The sequence below is a fragment of the Podarcis erhardii genome (genome assembly GCF_964252035.2).
Source record: "Podarcis erhardii genome assembly, chromosome: 3".
NCBI lineage: Eukaryota > Metazoa > Chordata > Lepidosauria > Squamata > Lacertidae > Podarcis > Podarcis erhardii.
The window spans coordinates 60,863,161-60,884,563 of NC_138507.1; the positions used below are offsets into that span (position 1 = coordinate 60,863,161).

The 21,403-nt window shown below is 43.3% G+C and overlaps 1 protein-coding gene across 2 annotated transcripts; it reads right to left on the reverse strand.

Annotated features, from left to right (window-relative positions):
• Window positions 1-622: 622 nt before the first annotated feature.
• On the reverse strand, window positions 623-20,994 carry SLC2A12 (solute carrier family 2 member 12). 2 transcript variants are annotated; one of them, XM_081855331.1, is made up of 6 exons: window positions 20,899-20,994; window positions 13,982-14,494; window positions 8,955-10,283; window positions 5,174-5,296; window positions 3,716-3,848; window positions 623-2,318 (listed from the first exon to the last, which is right to left on the reverse strand). In XM_081855331.1, the coding sequence occupies exons 2-6, from the start codon at window positions 14,079-14,081 to the stop codon at window positions 2,219-2,221; spliced, it is 1,785 nt and encodes a 594-aa protein (XP_081711457.1). In that variant the 5' UTR covers window positions 14,082-14,494; window positions 20,899-20,994; the 3' UTR covers window positions 623-2,218. The 2 variants fall into 2 exon arrangements, with proteins under 2 accessions (XP_081711457.1, XP_081711458.1); XM_081855332.1 differs by having other exon boundaries at window positions 13,982-14,482; window positions 20,899-20,948.
• Window positions 20,995-21,403: the final 409 nt, after the last annotated feature.

Here is a 21,403-nt window from a genome sequence, read left to right on the forward strand (position 1 = left end):
GGCACAAAGGCCAAATCACACAAAGTCAGGAATCCCAGAAACTCCTCCCACCTAAGAAGCTTCCCAGGGTCTGGGAAGGTTGCAGGGGAACCCCGAGAGCCCTCACACCTCCTTCCTAGAGGCTGGCTAGGAAGCTGCCACCATACTTACCAAGCTTTGGGGAGGCAGTGCAAGGGCTCTGGGATGCTGTCCCAGAGCCCTCTTGCTCCCTTCCTTAAGCAATGAAAGCCCAGATAAATGGAGAGCAGAGAATGGTGGATTTTCCAGGCTTTCCATTTATTTATTCGCCCTACCCCCATGTAAAGTTGCAATCTCATAAGCAAAGCAAGTGCAACTTGCAGCCTTGTGTTTTGCTAATCAGACTTAAATAGAAGTACCAACATTTATAAAAAGAAAGTTTCTGCCTATGAGCAGCCTGCTTGCGAGGTGAGTTGAGGAGCTGTAGAATAGAGTGGTTGCCACCCTCTCATCTGCTCCAACCTTAGGAGGAAGGCTGGAGGTATTCTGTCAGTGCGTTTTCAAGACAACTGAATAACCAAGGCATTACAAGCCAACCACATTAGTTCCTGTCACCCTTTTCTGCACACAACTATTAAGAAAACAAAACACTGGGAAACCAAACTTGTCATGAAAATAGAGGGTTTTCCATGTGTTTTTTAAAAAGTATTCTTGTTTCAAAGAACCCACATACATGTGGCAGGTGAAGATGCTTCTGAATCAAATTATGCTTACCGTATTGACTTTCATGGACTAGCAGATTGGTGGGGGCACAAGGATGGTGAGTGACAGCAATCAAATACAGGCTGATTCATACATTTTACTGAGCCATGTTGTATATCTGCTATACATGTAGTGTTTCAAGTACACTTGAACAGCTGTGATAGCTCAGTCAGTAAAGCATGAGACTCTTAATCTCAGGGTCATGGGCAAAATATTCCTGCACTCTATAATACTGCACTTCTATCTGTTTTGGCTACTTGCTACTTAAGATAGAAGCGGATCAGGTCTTTCAAGGCTGCTAGGCCATAGATGTTGCTTCCCTACTGAAGTTTTTAAAATAGTTTGAAAATACAGCTTAATGGTTGACACAGTAGTCACTGAACACAACAGTAGTTGTTAAACTATAATGCTTTTATGAGTAATCACAAATAATTAAGAGTGATCTGCCTATGCCATCATGGAAGTATACTTTATCATTCTTGATATTTGCTAGAGAAGTTGTAGCCCAGGGGTAAGTAATCTGTGACCTTCCAGATCATTTTGGATTCATCACTTCCATAAACCCCAGGCAGAATTGCCCAATGGTCAGGGATGGTGGGAGCTGCAAGGCCACAGGCTAGCCATTCTTGCTGTAACCCCTTATGCCTGAGATTTGCTAAAATTCAAGTGTGCATAGTCTTTCAAGAAACAGCAGAGAGGCCTGTTGAGGACCTCCTACTTTAGTGCTTATGCATTTCCTCCCCTCCTGCGCTATGGAAACTTCTGCTTTCTCCTTTAAACTAATCAGAGTTTCCTGTTGCAACCTAACAGGGCCACACTGGTTAGTTTGCGGTGCGTTCAAACTAGAAAGCAGATGCTTCCTGCTTCACTGATGTGCTGGAGGAGAGAGAAGGGGTCGAGAAGGCTCATTCATTTAACACTAAACCATGGTTTGGCTGCTGTGCTTTAGTTTGGTCATTATGCTAAACCAGGCTTCCTCAACCTCGGCCCTCCATATGTTTTTGGCCTACAACTCCCATGATCCCTAGCTAGCAGGACCAGTGGTCAGGGATGATGGGGGTTGTAGTCTCAAAACATCTGGAGGGCCGAGTTTGCCCATGCCTGGTATATTACTATATTATATCATTACTATTCTTGCCCATCCTTCATCATAAGGTTCCTGGGTGAGTTGTAGCATAAAAAAACAATAAAAACAACCCGTCCCATAATAATAACAACAACAAATGCCCACATTTTGGTCAGATTCACAAGCTCTAAATCACTGGTGGAAGATTCTCTCTGGTATATCCCATTCACCTACCATAATGTGATATTTGAGAGATTTGTGCGTTACATCGTGAAAAACCTTTTATAGAGTCCATTGAACCAAAAAATACAGAAAAGCTTATTTATAGTAGAAGAATATGCATATGGAAGTACTGCCAGCATTTCTGAGTATTCTACCATTTTGTCAACCTTTAAAAAATATCTTGATGTGGGTTTTGTGCACCATCCTGCCTTAGTAGAATTGTTCATGGGTCTCTTTGCTGGGAAGTTCTATAGGCATCAGTTGATCCTGGCGTCGGCCCCTCCAGCATTGAGTACTTGTTGCATACTTTCTGGAAGAAAAGGGAGGCAGGATCAAAGCAATATATTTTTACTATAAAATTTCTATCCCTTACAGGCAACATTGGCAATTGTGCTTTTGGAGCTAATTGAGTTGTGGTTGGCATGGGTCTTTGCCATCTTAGACCAGTGTGGTTTAGATTTTTTATTTTTTTTAAGTTTTAACATTAAATGGAATTTAGTGAACTTCACACTTGTCATCAGATATGGTCTGACAACCATCATGTGACAGACAACTGCTTGTTAAAAGATGAAACGCGAAGCTTGTTTTAAAGTGTATAAATCATGCAAATAATACAAATCTGCATTTTCTTTGCATACATAACATCAATTTATATGCACTGTTCCAAATTTTATAGAATTTGGATTTCTCCTAGTTTTTGCAAAGAACACACTGATGAAGAGACAGATACCATTTACAAAGAGCAGGTGAAAATATTTTTAAAGGCAATTTCTCAAACTCCTACAGTGGTACCTTGGGTTAAGAACTTAATTTGTTCTGGAGGTCCGTTCTTAACCTGAAACTGTTCTTAACCTGAGGTACCACTTTAGCTAATGGGGCCTCCTGCTGTCACTGTGCCGCCACCACGAGATTTCTGTTCTCATCCTGAGGCAAAGTTCTTAACCCGAGGTACTATTTCTGGGTTAGCGGAGTCTGTAACCTGAAGCGTCTGTAACCTGAGGTACAACTGTATTCTGAACAGGGAATTTAGACAAATAATAGTATTTTAAATGTAAAAAAAAATGTAAAACAAACAAGGCTGCAAGGGTGTTTTTCAATGCTAACTTCCCACCCCAGCTATAAAATTACTATGGATATATTACCTGGCTGACCTTACGAGTTAGTTAGGAATAAAAAATAGTACCGTATACATAAGCATCAGCTGAGGTGTGAATTCTGCTATTAAAACAATGCACTGATTCAAAAATATCTTCAAAGGCCATGGGCGTAGCCAGGATATTTGTCAGGAGGGGCAGAACCTCAGTTTGCAATGCATTTTTATTTATTTTTATTGATGAGGGGGGCAGCTGCCCCCCCCCCCCCGGCTATGTAACAACATCTTACCTGGTTTTGTTAAAGCTCACAGAATTGGGCTCAGTGTGGCCTCTCCATGCAGGATTTATTAATAATGAAGCCACAGTATAGACAGCCTTGCTCTATGGAAAGCTTGCATATAGGTTCTGAGCCCATGAAGAAACCAACCCCCGGGAATGGAGTCAGTGAGCTCTCAGTTCCCTTCAGCTGCTGCAAAGTGTGACACATTACATGCCCACTAGATGGCAGCTTTTACTTCCAAGAGCATTTGTAACCTCATGAGGAAGGATGTGCCATTTTTCACACTGCAGTTTACTAGAATTCTGTTAAAAACACTGTAACATCCATACTTACTGTTTTGCCAGTTTCATAGATATCTGCTCTAGGGAACATCCTTTTGTCTCGGGGATGAAGAAGACGACAAACGCCAACGCTGCCAGGCTCATCATGGCATAAACAAAATAGACCCACGGTAAACCAATGAGATCTAAGATTTTTTTAAAAAATAAATAATTTGTTATTTTAGGAACCTTGTTCTCAGTCCAGGTCAGCAGAGCGGGGGGGGGGGGGAATCTGTGGCTTTCCGGATGTTGCTTAACATCAGCTCCAGCAAGCATGGGCAATGGCCAGAAAGGACAGGGGCCGTCGGCCACTGCTCAGTCCCCTGCCTCCTCCCAAAATGTCACATGACATTGCATGTCACACATGTGACGTCACACACGCAACTGGCCCCTCAGACATTGGTGCAAGTTGGTGCTTCTGCTTACCCCCTGTATTACATAGGTTGCTATTTAAATAAAGGTGCAGGAATAAATAGCAGCAGCAACAAAATCGTTCATTAAATGAGTTTCGTTTCGCAGGCATGCCGTGTGCATGAACGCATTCTCTCTTGCAAGGGTTGAGTCACAACAACCTTAGAGAAATGGGCCAAAGGGTGGGATTTTGAAATTCTCCCAACAGTTTTTCCTCAGAAAAATTGTCAGCTAAGAAATGTTGGTTCTCTAAGTGCAGAAGCAGCAATGTTATAGTGGTGGATGAAGGAAGCAAGGGATTAGAGGTCAGGAAGGAGCCAAACCTATTGCTTCCTTCAACATTAAGAGAACTAGGTTCACAGTTGCACCCAAACGGTGAAAATGGGGTGCCATTTTGTAAAATAGTCTTCAGGGGAGAGTTGAAATATTTATCAATGGTTTGTGAGGAGATTTTAAAAGAACATTTCAGATATGACTTTTAGCAGACATCTGGAGGCAACCCTGTTTAGGGCAGCTTTTAATGTTTGATGTTTTCTTGCGTTTTTAATATTCTGTTGGGAGCCGCCCAGAGTGGCTGGGGAAACCCAGCCAGATGTGTGGGGTATAATTATTATTATTATTATTATTATTATTATTATTATTATTATTAATGTAAGTATAGTCAGCTAAAGTCTAACTAGGAATGTGGGAGAAACTAGATTCAGTTCATATCAAAGGTAAATCTACCTAATTTGTGCTTTCTGAAATAATAAGCGAACCAGGAGAAACAGCCATTCTACAAAATCTGTGCTTTCTAAATGTTGCAGCACAGTTCTCCAGCCAAGTAACATATGCATTACATGTGCCTTTAAATGCATATGTGTGAAAATAAGATATAAAAACACATTATATTAGGGAAAATATACTTTGCATGTATATTGGGCAAACTTGCACAACCCTTGGTCTAACACACACACGAAATTTGAAGCCAACCATATTCTTGTGATTTTACACTCTTCTTAATGCTGCATTTTAAGTTGTGGTGACCCATTATGCTCACCCTTACCCATACCAGCCTTACCTGTTGTAGTCAAAAAGGTTGAGGAGATTAGAAGATTAACACCCCAGTTCATGCTGGAGGTTAGAGCCATCGCTCTTCCTCTGATCCCACCAGGAAATATTTCACTCAGTACCAGCCAGGACACTGAAATTAAAAATACAAACGTAACAGTGTGTGGTGTTATGTAAGGGTCATCTAGTCTACCTTCGCAAACCTCTGTCCTGATCCTATGCTCCCTCGTTCCACTAAACTGGGCAGGGGGGGAGGGGGGCCACAGGTGCCAGAAGCAGCAAAGCCAGTGGGAGTTTTGGGTATTCCTTGATATAAGCTGCAGGATGCACAATACAGAATCAGGCCTGCACTCCTTCTTGTCTCTCCCCAGTATTGTACTGAGCTTCTTGCTGTACCTAGTTCAGCATACTAAAGCAAAACCACCTCAATACCTCAAAGGTATTGGGGCAGGGGGATGCCTGTGACCATGGATGGGGAAGCCTGGATAACTCAGTTGGTTAGAGCGTGGTGCTGATAACGCCAAGATTGCAGGTTTGATCCCCGTATGGGACAGCTGCGTATTCCTGCACTGCAAAGGGTTGGACTAGATGATCCTCAGGGTCCCTTCCAACTCTATAATTATGCGATTCCAAGTCATGGAAGAACACATTATTTTCATTCTGAGGCTCACAGATGGTTCCAGACTGTCAATATGTTGTGGGTGGGATACAAGTGGCAAACTATAGTTGCACAATTATGGCAGATTTTGTGCTCTTCCAAACTGGACTTTTTGCGGTAAGGAAAGTGATGGCAAAATGTACTGGGAAGAGTGGGATAACAGTCATTTTACCTTCTGTTGTATAACCTCATTACAAATCACTGCTCAATAAACAGCCAGAGAAGTATAATCTCCATGCAGACTTTGTGCAAACAAATCAGGAGGGATGCTCAATAAACAATTCTGAAAGCAACCACAGCTTCCATTTCTAATGTCTCTAATTAAAAGGCCTCAGGTAGCTGGGAAATTTACTTAAGACATGTGTATGCTGTCTTTGACAGCAAAGCCCTCCCAAGGAAGTGGCAAAGCAGAATGAAAACATTTTTAATTTTTTTATTAATCTACCGCAATCCAACTTCACAGCAGAAAAACAGCAGCAATTTAAAAGCCCAATGTAACTGTTTTGTGAAAATGCAGTTTGAAATACAAATGTTTCAAATGTCTGGCCAAAGTGGGGATATGTACTTAGCACTGTAGAACTGTAGAGTTGGAAGGGACCCTGAGGGTCATCTAGTCCAAGCCCCTGCAACACAAGAATCATTTGCCCCACATGGGGCTCAAACCCACAACCCTGAGATTAAGAGTCTCGTGCTCTACCAACTGAGCTATCCACCACCATCCCCCTTCTCTACGAGACCATTCCAAAGATATGGGGCTGCCACTGAACAGGCCTGCTTCCTAGAACAACACATCAGATGAACCAATGGTGGACCTGTGTACAGGGCCTCTGAAGCTGATCTATAAATGACAGCCAGGTTTGTAAGGGAGGCAGCCGTCCTTCAGATAACATAGTCCCAGAGTTTCAGCTCTTCTATTTCAGCATCTCCTTGCATTATTATAAAACTATTTTCCTTCTGCCAGGAAGCAGCAAGAACCCAAAGGGATATTTCCACTTGGGCGATACCAGTACCCAGATGCCAGCTTTTTAAATTGGCAGCTGAAAATCTCCAAATCTCCATCTCTCTTTTCTCAACTGAAGAATCTGAAGCACTCTATCTGGCACAGTGCTTAGCTTCCCATGCCCATTCATTGAAGAAGCTACATTTCAGAATAGGATTAGACTGACCCCTGCCCACCCCCTGCCTTTAAAGGACAACATTCCAATATCTGGTTGAAGTTCCTCACTGATAATGATTGATAAGTTTGGGTTTAAGAGTTAAACTGTACAGTTATCATAACAGTACTCTGGCAGATTAAATGTGGATGGAATGCAGGAAATAACCTCTTTGGGAGGCGAGTTATGGAAGGCTTTCGCTGTGGCTGATGATATGAAAATAAAGTAGCTTAGAGTCTTTGGTCTGATGAACAAAACTTGCTCTGTTTCAGCTCTTATGTGAAACCCTCTGGCTTCTTATTGTGGACATCCAAGCTCTATTCCAAACAGGCCACGCAGAGTGTGCTTCTGACCTTGGAGGAGAGGACTACCTGTGAAACAGGCACTGAGCCAGAGCTAAAGACTCCAGACTTCCCAGCTCCATTAACTTCTCTGAGTTATGCATGTTTGCAGATAAGGGACAATACATACTGTTTTCTCCTGAGCACATATACCTGAGAAATTCATTTAAGAACTTTCTTTTTTGACCTTAACCCTTGCCACTGTAACAGGTGCAGCTATGTGGCTGTAATCTAAACAATATAGCAAAGAATTAACTTGGTTTTCTGACTTTTCTTCTTCTCTGTCTAGCAGGTTCAAGACTATTAAAGGAAAGTGGTGTGTGTGTGTGTGTTTCTTAAAAAAAGTAGAGTTCAAAGTACTTGAAATGGTTTATTGGGTTACAAAGGTACGCATTGTGGGGGGGTGGAGATCAGACAGATTTACAGCTTAGAAATGAATGAGGCATGGGATATGAAAGCCTCTGAAATAAATGCATGATTAAGAAGTGGTGCAAGCTGAGGGACAATAAGTAAAAGGGATTATTCGTCAAGCAATAGGGGAGGGGAAAAGAGAGCCAAATACAGGCATAGGCAAACTCGGCCCTCCAGATGTTTTGGGACTACAACTCCCATCATCCCTATCTAATAGGACCAGTGGTCAGGGATGATGGGAGTTGTAGTCCCAAAACAGCTGGAGGGCTGAGTTTGCCTATGCCTGGCCGAATACATACAGCACACTTCCAAAGGCAAAAGCAACAAATGAACTAATGAATGCAAAAAAAAAACCCTGCTCTGTGAAGAAGGGACTCAGAAGGTACAGCTGATGACTTAGATGATGTTAGGAAGAAGCCCAGTGTGGTGTATGCGCAGTCCTGTGGAACTTCTATTTATACATGCATATGATTGGGCTGTCTGAATGATTTGATGAGTTTTCTCAACTGAGATACAAGCCCTGAGAGAAATCTGATCCTTGGGAGAGCTGATACTCACAGGGACATATTTTCTCTGCCTTCTCATCCAAACCAAGAAAGGAAGGAAGGAAGGAAGGAAGGAAGGAAGGAAGGAAGGAAGGAAGGAAGGATTGTCCAAGCAAACCCAGCTTGTGCCTACAAGGCACTGAAAAGAAAAGCTCAGAATAGGCATCTTTATTTCTTAAACTTCAGGCATCACACAGATGCTTGAGACGACAATGCTATACACAGAAGGGGCTTGACCGATTTGCTCCTCTGCTGTGCTTGTACCATGCTGGCCCTTTCCCCTCTCCCTCCCAGTAAGCAAGAGCAGCTCACCTGCCAGGAAGCTAGCAGGGTGGGCTCGCCCACACTTCCACTTGCCCTGTGCCTAGGAAACCTTGGTCTGAGAGGTTTTCTGCTTGTTCCATCCCGTTTGCCCTGCCATTTCCCCCCAGGAAAACCTGCTCTCTACCACTGAATTGGAGCAAACCTCAATCTGCTGTAAACCCAATTGACATTTGCTCCAATTCAGCAGTAAAGAGTGGGTTTTCCCAGGGGAATGTGGTATGGCAAGAAGACATGTGGATGAGCCTGTCTAACAGAGCCCATGTCCCACCCGGCAAGCCACTCCTGCCCATAGACACTGTGGCCTCTTCTTACTTATCAGTCAAAACAACTTGCAATAAATAAATTGAAAAACACTTACTTGGTCCAAGTCCTATGGAGAAAGCAGCAATGTAAACAAGCAAGCAGGCCAAAGAGAGCCATTTCAGAGCTGATCGAACTTCCATTGCTTCTGTTGCTACCTGAGACTCTGTGTGGCTCGTGTCGGGGGCTCTGCCCCCCACTGACAAGGTCTTGTTCCACCTTTCCGTATTAGAAATGTCAGCCTTCCATTGTGAAACTGTGCTGGACGAAGCCAGGCTAGCAAATTGCTCCTCAAGAGTTTCATTTGTGGAGGTCAATTGTCCCACTCCGTGGAATGTGGCATCTTCCCAGGACTGGTTTCTACAGACAGCAGTGGCATTCACATGTATATTAAGTGTGATCAATCCCATGGTGAACAATGACACAGACATGAGGGATGAGCCAATAATAAGAAACGTCTTGCTTCCTATCTGGTCAACGAAAAGGGTGGCTGGGATTGTACTGACCACTTTGACCACTCCAACACCAGTAGAAGCCAAACTAGCTGCCTGATTGCTCTGAAACCCAACTGCTTTCAAAACAGTGGAGGCATAAAACAAGATGTTAGGCTGTCCTGTTGTTTGTACAAAAAACACTAGAGTGATTCCGATCAGCATCCGAGTCCTCATATTGTCTTTTGAAAGGAACAGATCCCAAAAACGGTACTGGTGCTCATCTTTCAAGGAAGATTTGATCATAGCAAGTTCTTTGGTGGTGTCTGTGGTTGTCCTGAGTTTACCAAGCACTTGGCTGGCAGCTTCGTCAAAGCCCTTCATAACGAGAAAACGAGGACTTGGCAGAAGGAAATACAAAGCAATGGCTTGTAGAAACCCCAGTGGAATGACCAGGCCAAACATATACTTCCAGCCATGGGAAACACCGGCAAAGGCATAATTTGAAACATAGGCAAAAAGTATGCCCACTACAATCATGAGCTCATTCAAAGACACAAGCAAGCCTCTTCTGTGCTGCGGGGCAATCTCTGCGATATACACACAAGTTGCGGTTGAGGAGAGTGAAATAGAAACCCCTATCACAATCCGCCCTATTATGAGGAGTCCGTATGAGGCGAAGAGTATCAGCACTAGACTTCCCAGTACAAGTAACCCAGAGGCCAGCATAATGGCAACTCGCCTTCCATATTTGTCGATCAGGATCCCACCAGTCAACGAAGCAAGAAAGGCACCAATGAGAAGAGCACTTACAACTATCTCCTGTTGTCGGCATGAAAGGACTAGGATGCTAGTTAGCTGAAGAAGAGCTCCAGAGATAACTCCAAATTCGTAACCCATCAGAAGGCCACTGATAGCAGCAATGCCAGATGATAGAAGGGTGAGCATTCCGAATCCTGGAAATAAAGTTTATAGAAATATTCAGTTTTAGTTTAGTATTTTCAGAAAGTACGATATATCTTTGCCCAAGATTCTTAAGCCAACAGAGATGAAATTCCCATCCAAGATGATTAAAAACAACCACCCAGATCTTTGTTTCTGATACTTCCAGTTATTAGAATTGTATAGTTAGTTTACTAATAATAACTACTTAAGCTTCATATTTTAAAAAGATGGTATATGTCTGAGTGTCCCTAAATACTTGCATGCTTGCTTCTGTAGCTATTCCCCATGTTCTGAGCCCAACTGATCATGTAATCCTTGACTTGTTTAAATTTGTACTCATGCTGTAATTTTAAGATCCGCTCGGCCAGCTCGTTTTCTCAATGGTTTTTTAATTACTGCTTTTATGGTTTTGTTTTTGTACTTTGCACACATGTGTTTTAATTTTTATTGTAAGCCAGGCTTGATGCCAAACCGAAGAAGGCAAGATATAAATGCTTAAATAATAAATAAATAAAATTAAAATTGCATTGTGGGCCATAGCACGGCCCATTTAGAACTACATTCAGTTTCAAGTCAGGTGGCTCTGAAAAATCATGTATCTCATGTTGTTTCTTCCTAAAAGCCAGGTTTAGTTCAGTTATCATGATTAATAGTTCTGAATCACGTGCCTAAATCCTGTTGGTTGCCATGGTCATGTCTTGGGCTGGATAATTCCACAGGTTAATTAAACAGCACTCCCTCTGTTTGCAACATTCAGGCTGTGAGAGCCATAACTAACACAGCCAAAAGGGCACCAGACGCATACAATAAGAAGACTACTGACAGACTGGGGGGGGCGGGGACCCAAGGTTTGCAGAAGTGTATATCTTTATATATAAAGCTTCAGGGGAAAAATCCTCTGGGGAGGGGGGTGTTGCTGTGAGAACTGAGCATGCTCTGGTCATGGAATGTAGGTTGACTACTAGATAGGATAACGGGGGTGGGGTGGGGGTGGAAATGCTGGGGCAATTGCCTCAGGCGCATTTTCTGGGGAGAGATGCTCATATCCCCCTCTTTGAGCCAGCCCTGCACCACTTTGTGAGATTGGGATCTGATCAAATCCTAGCCTCACAAAGCGGCTTGAGGAGGGTGGCATGAGAAGGACGCATGCGCCCTTTGATCACAGCCTCCCCCTCCCCAAGGGGCTTGAACCGAAGGGCACGTGGTTGTTGCATCTTTCTCATGTCGCCCTGCAACCTCACAAAGTGGGACTGCCCTGTGGAGACATTGTGGCCTATCAGGTGTACAACAGTGCATTGTGCCCTGACAACCTCCTTACACTCCTTGTTTTGGCAATCTCAGACAGGCAACATGAAGAGATTTACCAAATATCTGGTGGGCTGTTTCTCGTGTCAGGTGGGCTGCATTTGGATCGGTGGGTCAGAAGTTGTGAAAGGGAATGGGGGTGGGGGGGTGGCAGCACCAAGCACAAGAAAGCAGAAAAGATAAAGGAAAAGTGGTAGTGAAAAGGAGAAGGGAAGAGAAAGCAATTTAACAGTAACCTATTTATTTATTAGATTTATAGACCACCCTTCCTTCCCTTCTGTGAACTGCTCAGGGCAGTTCACAGAATAAAATGCAGGATAAAACTAAGTAAATAACAAACTAAAAAGCAAAACAAAACAGCAAAGAACTTATTCTGATAATATACACATAATTGCTAATTATACCGAAACAACCCATTTTTAAAAACAAGTAAAGGACTTACCTTAATGCAACAAACCTAAATCTTTGCTAACCATCATACAAAACATCACACCTGAGCTTTTCAATGGAACATTAAAACTCTCAAGATTCCTCCTTACAAAACCACAATGTTATAATTAAAATGCATCTTGGTGCATAAACCCCTACAAGAATTATAACTGACAAGTAGGAACCGCAACAGACGGGAGCATTGCTGTTCTGTGCTCAAGTTAGTCAGTGAGCCGTGTTTTTGCTCTACTCTATTCTAACCACAATGAATTTGTTCAAAGTAACATAGGTCTCCTTCAGGTAAAGGGCTGTAGCTCAGCCAGAGAACACATTTTTCATGTAGTAGATCCCAGAGCAGATACCTTGCATTTCCAGGTCGGAAACAGGAAAAGACCCATGTCTGAAATCCTGGTGTCACTACCAGTCAACATAGACAGTACTGAACTTTATGTACCAATTGTCTGACATGGTGAAAGGCAGCAGCACCCAGTGTTCTTACTGCATAAAGTATTTTACAGGTTGACTGCCATTCAGCCATGTTCCTATTAGCAATTGTGTGCATTGTAAAATGTCTTTTAAGAGAGTGCACTTTATAAGTCCACGGCTAATTTTGTTTTAAAAACTACTTTCTGTATGTATAAGAAACACACAAAAGCGTGAGCAGGCACTGAAAAAGTTTAATGCTTAAAATTCACTTTCAGTTGTCAAATGAAAAGGCCCCAAGATCAGTGGATTGAAGTATAATCTTTTCCTTATTCAGCACCAGTACATTCTGTGTGAATGTATTTACCCCATGTAGCTGTTTTGTGTTACTTTTGGAACTCGACAGCTTGGAAGTCAGTGAAAGACCAAGAATGAACAACATGTGGGATAAACAAACTGAAGCAACACTGACACTGAGGTTCTTTTTTTAAAAAATAAAATAAATAAAAAAATCTAGAAATAGCTACACTGCTCTTGGTGTGCTTAGAAACCAAAGCCAAAATCACTGGTGAAACATGAAAGAGAAGCATATTCTATAAAGTCTAGAGCAGGGTTTCCCAAATTTGGGTCTGTAGCTGTTGGACTACAGTTCCCATCATCCCTGACCACTGGTCATGCTAGCTAGGGATGATGGGAGCTGTAGTGCAAAAACAGCTGGAGACCTAAGTTTGGGAAACATTGGTCTATAGACTTGTTTTCACAACACAACACAACACAACACAACACAACACAACACAACCAGCCAGCAGCCATCATGGGCAACAGTGGTGCTCCAATGCTTAATGCGACAGAGCTGCAAAATCAGGGTATAGAAATTTATAAATAAACAAATAAAAATTGCAAGCCCCATAAGAAAAGCCAGATGCCAAAAGGCTTTTCAAAGTCCCAACTAGCCACCATCTCTTAAGTACACCTCAGTGATGCTGAGAAAATAAATGAGATCACTGGGGTCCTGTGTGTTTACTTCCCCTAGTTCCCTGAAAGCAGAGATATAAATGTGATGAATACCTAACATATTATAAAACTGTTAGTTCAAAAATAGCTCTTCCTGGTACATCAGTACAGTGGTACCTCAGGTTACAGACACCTTGGGTTAGACACTTCAGGTTATAGACTCCACTAACCCAGAAGTAGTACCTTGGGTTGAGAACTTTACCTCAGGATGAGAATGGAAATTGCACGGCAGCGGCGTGGGGGTAGTGGGAGGCCCCATTAGCTAAAGTGGTGCTTCAGGTTAAGAACAGTTTCAGGTTAAGTACGGACCTCCAGAACGAATTAAGTTCTTAACCCGAGGTACCACTGTAATTAGAAAGCCTAAAGACTAAAGGATTATGAAAGAAAGAAAGAAAGAAAGAAAGAAAGAAAGAAAGAAAGAAAGAAAGAAAAGATTGTCCCTTTGGCTCTTGTATTTATTGTTGCTGGGACTTAGTCACATTCTATCACCATCTATTGCCCTGCAGGCACAATTGTCACTCAGACTATGTGGCTGTACCTGTTTGAGCAGGAAGCTTGTGCAGGCTGCATTGGCTGCATTCCTCTCCTATATTCTGACATTGCTGGCTGAGGTCCTCTGTGTCCTGTGCAGGTACCATGGCTGTGGAAAAACAGCTCCCCAACTTGGTTACTTCTCAGTGATGACGAGAGGCTCTACAGCGAGAGCGTTTCACCCTTGCTGTCAAATCTGGTGGCTCTGGCTCTTCTGTCCATGGCAGCGTGGGACAGGAGCAAAGTGAGATCTGGAAGTTACTGAGGGATCCGGGAGCAACTTTTTCTTTCTCTTCCAGCAGGTTTTGCCCTTTTTGGTGACACAGGCTGTTGCTATTTCGGGTAAGCCTATCATGAGCAAGTGGGAGGGCTTTTGCTCAGAGGTATTGTTTTTGCCTTTGAACAAATAGCTGGAGACCTTAGAGGGTTGCGCAGAGAGCTCAACAAGGAGTTTCAGAGGTTTTGCTTACAGCTTTCCGCTCCTCCAAGCTGCGTATTCCCCCTTCTCCTTCTTTTTAATCTGTGAAATAGAAAAAGAAAGAGTTAAAAGAGGCTGCTGTGTCAGCAAGAAGTGGTGCACTGAGCAAGCACACAACAGATGGTATTCATTACTGTGCCATTATGAGCAATTAAGAAATAAAGTAAGAAAAATGATCACTTTCAGCATACAAATTAGGTTTTAATAACAACAATAACAATAACAATAATCATCATCTGTGCCACAATAAAGAGAAAACAGAACCGCCACCTGAGAGAGGAAAATAGGTATATTCATAGATTGGAGAAACTCAAAAGCTTCCAAAAAAAAAAAAAAAAAAAGTCTGTGCCTGCCGCAAAAAGATGGCCAAGTCATAGCCAGACAAGCCTTTCTGTGGAAGGAGATCCATGTGTGGAGAGCCCTAGTGTGGCTGCTCCTCACCTCAGAACAGCAGTGATCACGGCATGGGAACAAGAAGGGGAGGTGTGGGAATGGGCTTGACCCCGAAAGCCGGGGGTGGTGGCTTCATAATTGGGCAGAAGATGACAAGGGTACTTGGTAGTTGCAGTGTGTAGGAGAAGGCAGTTGCTGGAGGTTATCATGTGGGTGGTTTGTGTGCAAGGAGAGTTGCATGAAAGGAGGGCAAGGAGGTGGGGAGCTAGGCATGAAGGTGCAGAAGAGTGCAAAGAGGGCTGCAGAAGAGAAGACCAGATGTGGCTCCCAGAAATGGGGCTGGGAAAGTAAAAAGCAAGCTTAGTAGTTGCATGGGGTGGGATGGGGGAAGCTCTAGGGAGTTAACAGGGGGTGTTGGGGTGACCAATAGCACAACCCCTAGTATGGGTACACACACACAGGTTCAAATTTCCATCACGCTCCTCCACAGTTGTGACTGATGCCTTTCACTTACATTTACAGAAACATGGGAACACAGAACATGCTCAGTGTCCCTTACGCTGAATGCCAATGCCCCAGACCTTATTGACAGGGATCTTAGGTATGTTCACATGCTGCATGTGTCAATTTATTTATTGAATTTATATACCATCCTACACCCAGAGATCTTGGGGCAGTTCACAGTAATGTCAGGTAATGTAATGTACTCCATTTATATACTTACTTTAAAAACAGCCTTTACATCATTTCTACAATATTGTGTCCTCTAAGTATATTATGACCTCTGTGCAGTAAGAATCGGTTGTAAACAGTGTGAGTGAGAAACAAATGTTTGGTTTTAGAGAAAGAACACTGCTACTGGGGAAGCAGCAAGAAGAGGCAATATTAAACTTATCCAAGATGCTCGGTATTTCAACACTTCAAAACAAAACTGGACAAAGACACACATCAAAAAACCGAGGTGCTTCATTTCCTTGGAACTAAAAGAAATAACATGCAGCCAGCCCACGCTCCCTGCCGCCGCCGAAGAACAACTCAAGATCAGCACATATCTGATCACCAGTATTGCAGGACTAAAGTCTCTCTGACCATGTGTTGACTGACAGAGTGTGAAAGAAGGAGGCTTGAGCAACTAATCCCCAGACAGTGAAGCAATGAAGATCTAAGAGTCTGGACCGAAGATGGCACATTTTCGCAAGATGGGCAAGAACTCTGCAGCCACTTGGAACATCCCAAAGTATCTGATGCAGCAGCTCTGTTCCTTCCTCTTCCTTAGTTTACTGAACTAGCATGTGGCATTCTTATGTCCCCCGCCCCCCAAAAGTGTCTCCCTATTTCCTTGAGGTTGGGCTTTATGCAAAACGTTATGCATAACACCACACACAGAAATTCATTTCCTACCCCTCCTATACCGGGGGTGCTGTATTATACAGGTCCTCTCTTCACACTCATCCGCCAATCATAATGATGAGCATTCTGCTATCCAGTATAAAATAGCACCATCTGTTTTGCATTGAAAGAAATGGGGATATGCTTTTCTACCAGCCCGATTGCAAATACAACAAAAAGCATGAAGCCATACTCACATCAAACAACAGTAATGGGGTACTAGAGGTCTATTCTCACAACCATTCAAGAAAATTTCACTTGTGAGGAAAGTTGAGCAGGTCCTGTGCATGCCTGTCATCTGCTGAATATTGATTATGGTATGCTATTACCGCTACCTTCAATCTGAGTTAGTAATGAGCAAGTTCAGAATGTGGTCTGCATGCACACAATGTAAGCTAGGGACAGGTTGAAGCAGCTGGGAATCATCAAGGGTTAGGATTTTCCCAAAGTTGCACTTAAACACAGTAGATTCTGGTTCCAGAAGCTATCCAGCATCAGCTGCTGAAGTGAATGTGGGAGTTGACAGCAGCACTCTGCTGGTAAAGTTAAGCAGTGGATGAGGAGAGTGATGGAATTACGAGTCAAGTCAACAGGCCCCAAAATAAATCAGGAGCAGCTGTTGAAGAAGAACTTAATTCTGCTTCTTTCTGGTCTCATTTTTTATGGCTTCTCAAAGTCTGACTCAAATGCATTTTCACAGCCATTAGGATGTGTTCTTTGTATAAATTGGGGACATGTCACATTGAATGGATTTCTATCTACTATGCTACAACTGCTCATTTGTCTTAAAATTGATGAATTCATGCTCACCAAAAGAAAAGAATTGTGTTTGTGACCTTATTACTAGTATTGCACACAACAGCAGATAATCTGTAACTCAGAGGGAAGCCATTCATGCCATGTTGGGTGAAAAGCTGAGACATCAATATTATTCATGCGCAGTTGTCGATCTACTGTAGGAAGGAACTGGAAAGGGCTCTGGCTGCACTGAATGCATACAAACAAAGAGAGGAAGCACAGGCAAGTCCACACTGTTCAGTAAAGAAAATCCTTTGGAGAGAATGTATCATAAACCCAGAATGCACACTGTACGTACGCTCAGTCAACAAAAGGCAGGTCACATCGCTTCAGATTTTTTCTCTGTGGGAGGGAATCGTAAGTACAATTAGCTATGTTCAGAATTCAACAGACATATGACCTCATGAGCAATGCACTCCCCACAGCGCAAAATGTCTTGTTAACAAACATTAGTACCGTCCAATATCCCAGAACTGACGTCTATAAAGCAGCAGGCTATGTACATCATCTCTACAAGTTACAGTTACTGCAGAAAACCCACTGCTTTTATTCTGGTATTTTGAGAGTAAACCTGTCTTTTAAAACACTGACATAAATATGTCTAGAAGCCTGAACCCAATTAGGAAGTTTAAAGAAGTGCAAGCATGCATTAGCTGCACTTCAGGTTTTGCTGAAGAAACTGCTGGTGCACAACACTAATGTCTCTACAGTCATAAGGTGCGGAGTTGACTTCAGTAAATTAAGTGTACACCTTTGACCTTTGAATTTAACAGTCCAGAAGGGTAGCTGTGTTGTGAAAACAGCAAAGATGCAGACCATTCAAATAGGTTAAACCTATCAGCACCAGCCTGCAAAGAAGATGCATGCCTGAGACAATTTTTATTAATGCCTAGTGATTGAGTTAATGTAAGGTACCCAAGCTTTGGGGATATTTCCTTTTTCTCTTCTTGTGTAGCGGTGGGCTCTCTGCTTCCTCAAATCTGTGTTCATAAACATCTAACACATTCTCTGTCTACAGATGGAGGACTCTCTTGCCCATGATAGATCACACAACAATGCATTTATTGGTCTTCAAAATGCCACTGGGCTATTTGCTATTTCACATATGCCTGCTTAAGGCACTTGTGAATATGTCTCATAAACCCTGAGGTTGTTACAGCAATAAAACAGGCTTTGCAATGCAAATCTCTCCCCTTCTTCATAACTATATATGGTACCAAATTGACAAGCAGCAGAACAGCACCAACTGGCTCCTGGAGGCACCTTCAAGGAGGAGGCAGGGCCCTGCAGTTATTGTGCCATTGGCCACCAGCACAACCCCTTCATAGGTACTTCACTCTTGGATTTAGCTGCACGGTTGCAGCTTCCATCTGAAATTGAAGTGTAGAAATAAACAAAACAGCAACTTATTTATCACCTCATGCTAATCAGCCATGCAAATTATGCCATAGGCTGCATGGCTCTGCACTCCAACAGGTTTGTAACAGATGCTAGGTGCTGAAGGACTGGCTAAGCTGGACACCTGCAGCATCTAGGTTTGTTTTCTTTCCCTCCCTCCCTCTCAATTTCTTTTTCTTTTGTACCATGATTGTAAGCCTAAGGCAGGGACTGTTGTCAATGATATAGAATCATAGAGTTGAAAGGACCCCAGGGTCATCTAGTTCAACTCCCTGCAATGCAGAAATTTCAACTAGAGCATCCATGACAGATGGCCATCCAACTTCTGCTTAAAAACCTCCCATGAAGGAGAGTCTACCACCTTCCAAGGGAGTCTGTTCCGCTGTTGAACAGCTCTTACTGTCAGAAAGTTCTTCCTGATGTCTAGTCAGAATCTCCTTTCTTGTAACTTGAAGCCATTGGTTTGAGTCCTACCCTCCAGAGCAGGAGAAAACAAGCTTGTTCCCTCTTCCATGTGACAGCCCTTAAGATGCTTTGGGAGATGCTCTGCGAACCGTTTGTCAGCTGTAGAGTGGGATAAATATGCTTTCCATAAATAAATATAAATATAAATATATTTGGCAGAACTCTGAAATACAAACTGACCTGGTAGTCCTGTATTTCGATGCCAGACATGTGAAGATTGGCTTTTGTGGTTACAAAGTGAATTACTCTGTGCATGCATGCTGGGTGCTCAATTCCACTCAGTCTGATAAAATACCATCAATACCATTTCTGGGCCTGACAATGACTTCTAAAACAAATTTCCTACCTGAAGTTAGGGAGCCATAGCATGTATGTGTGTGTGTATGTATGTATGTATGTATGTATGTATCATCCATGTTATCTATCTATCTGTCATCTATCTCGGGGTGGTGGTGGTTGTAAAAGTGACTACCTCAACACCTAGTCTATCTAAGGCTTATGCTATGTTTACAAGATGTGGTCATTCCCAGTTGTAGATCCCCACAAAAATAACATCATATAGCAGGGCCAGGGGACCTGTGTCCCTCCAAGAGGTTGCTGGATGAGAGTTCCAACACTTCAACCCAAACATCCTCTTGAGGGACACAGGCTCACCAACCCTATCACATGTCAGGTGTCCAAAGGACTTTGCATACATAACATTATTCATTCCATTCCCTTAGTCTTCCCATATGTGGCAAATATCAGCATCAGCTTCAGTAGACAGGTGGTTATCACAGGCAAACAGCATGGAAGAAAAGGGTTAGCCCTCCCCCTTATCTCAGCATTGCAGTCCTGATCACATTCAGGGGCCCATGTGATGGCTACTGAGATTACAAAAAAACAAGTAGGGCAACCAGTCAAAGGTTTTCTGGTGTCATATCTAGGCTGCAAACACACTCCCATTTGCTCTGCGTCCGGTGCACTCCCACTGCTTGTTTGGGAAGCAGCATACACACAATGTTCACTACAGTCCATAGGTATTGTGTCATTTTTTAAAATGAAATATTGCCGTCCCCCCCCCCCAAAAAAAACCCCAGCTTCAGCCCAGCTGAGAAAAACAACCTCATTGAGTTTTAAGCCAGTGATGGGTACACAGCCCTAGTTTGGTCTTGTGAGGAGTCGTCAGTTTTGACAGCGGATGCTAACACAGGAACATAAAGGAAAGCACAGCTTTGGTCTGCCAAAGATCCATCTAGTCAAGGATCCTTTTCTCAAAGTTGCCAACCAGATGCCTGTGAGAAATCCAAAACCAGGAACTGAGGGCAGCAGTGCTCTCCACACTTGTGATTCACAGCAACTGGTGTTCGGAGGCATAAGGCCTCCAACAGTGGAGGGAAAACACAGCCATTGTGGAGGAGCCTGGGGTGGGAGGGAAAATAGCTCATTCGGTTAGAGCATGGTGCTGATAATGCCAAGGTTGCAGGTTCAATCCACAAATTGGATAGCTGCATTGCAGGGGCTTGGACTAGATAATCAGGGTTCCTTGCAACTCTACAGTTCTATGAAAAGTGGTCCAAGGATGTGGCCACAGCTAAGTGCCACCCTGAAGCAGCAGCTTCCTCACTCACACTCTAGTTTTAACCACTGAGTTTTACTGCCTTCTTAATGGGAGAAAACGACCTGGAAACTGGAAAACATCCTTTCCCCTTTCTTTTTAACAAAAGATACCACTGCATATGCTTTTACAGCTGCCTTTAAATTTTCCGGCAGGACTGAGCTGTGGCTTTAAAAACAAGCTCAGAGTTGAAGTGGCCCCTCTTCTGATAAAACCCTGGTGAAAGATGATTTCTCATATTTGGGCTCTACATAATCATGGTTTCTTTTTTAAAAAAAGAATGTCAACCACAAGGGTTTTTGGAAGCCAACATTGAATGACAATCTGCCCTCTCAGTTGCCCGAGACCCTCCAGCCCAGCCTTCCCTTTCCCCCTGCCCTTTGCTCGCCCAGGTGTATGACCTTACCTGCTGTTGCCAGGCAGCAGGGCTGCAATCTCTTCTGCAGGGTTTCCTTTCTCTCCCTGACCTGAGGCTGTGAGACGGGAGGAAGGCGGAGGAGCAGGGAGACGCCGGCCGACCTTTCTACGGCTGCCTCTTTTCAGCTGCTAGAGTGGCCCCTGCTGACAGGAGGGGAAACTGCGGGACTCACTCCCAAGTTAAAACGAGGCCTGCAAGAGAAAAGCGATTTAAGAGAATGGCTCGGGTGTTTGGCCTCCATTAGAATGTGCCAAAAATGCAATTTGCAAATAAGCACAAGCTTGTGTCAAGGGAGAAACGTGCTAAGAGGAAGACACCGTGAGCAACTCCCCGCCCGGGAACCAATGTCCCCACTGTGGAAGGACGTGTGGATCCAGAATTGGCCTCCACAGTCACTTACGGACTCGTCGTTAAAACCATGTTTATGCAAGACAATCTTACTCGGCTACGAGTGATTTCCAAAGAAGACATTAAAAGCACACCACTTCCCTCA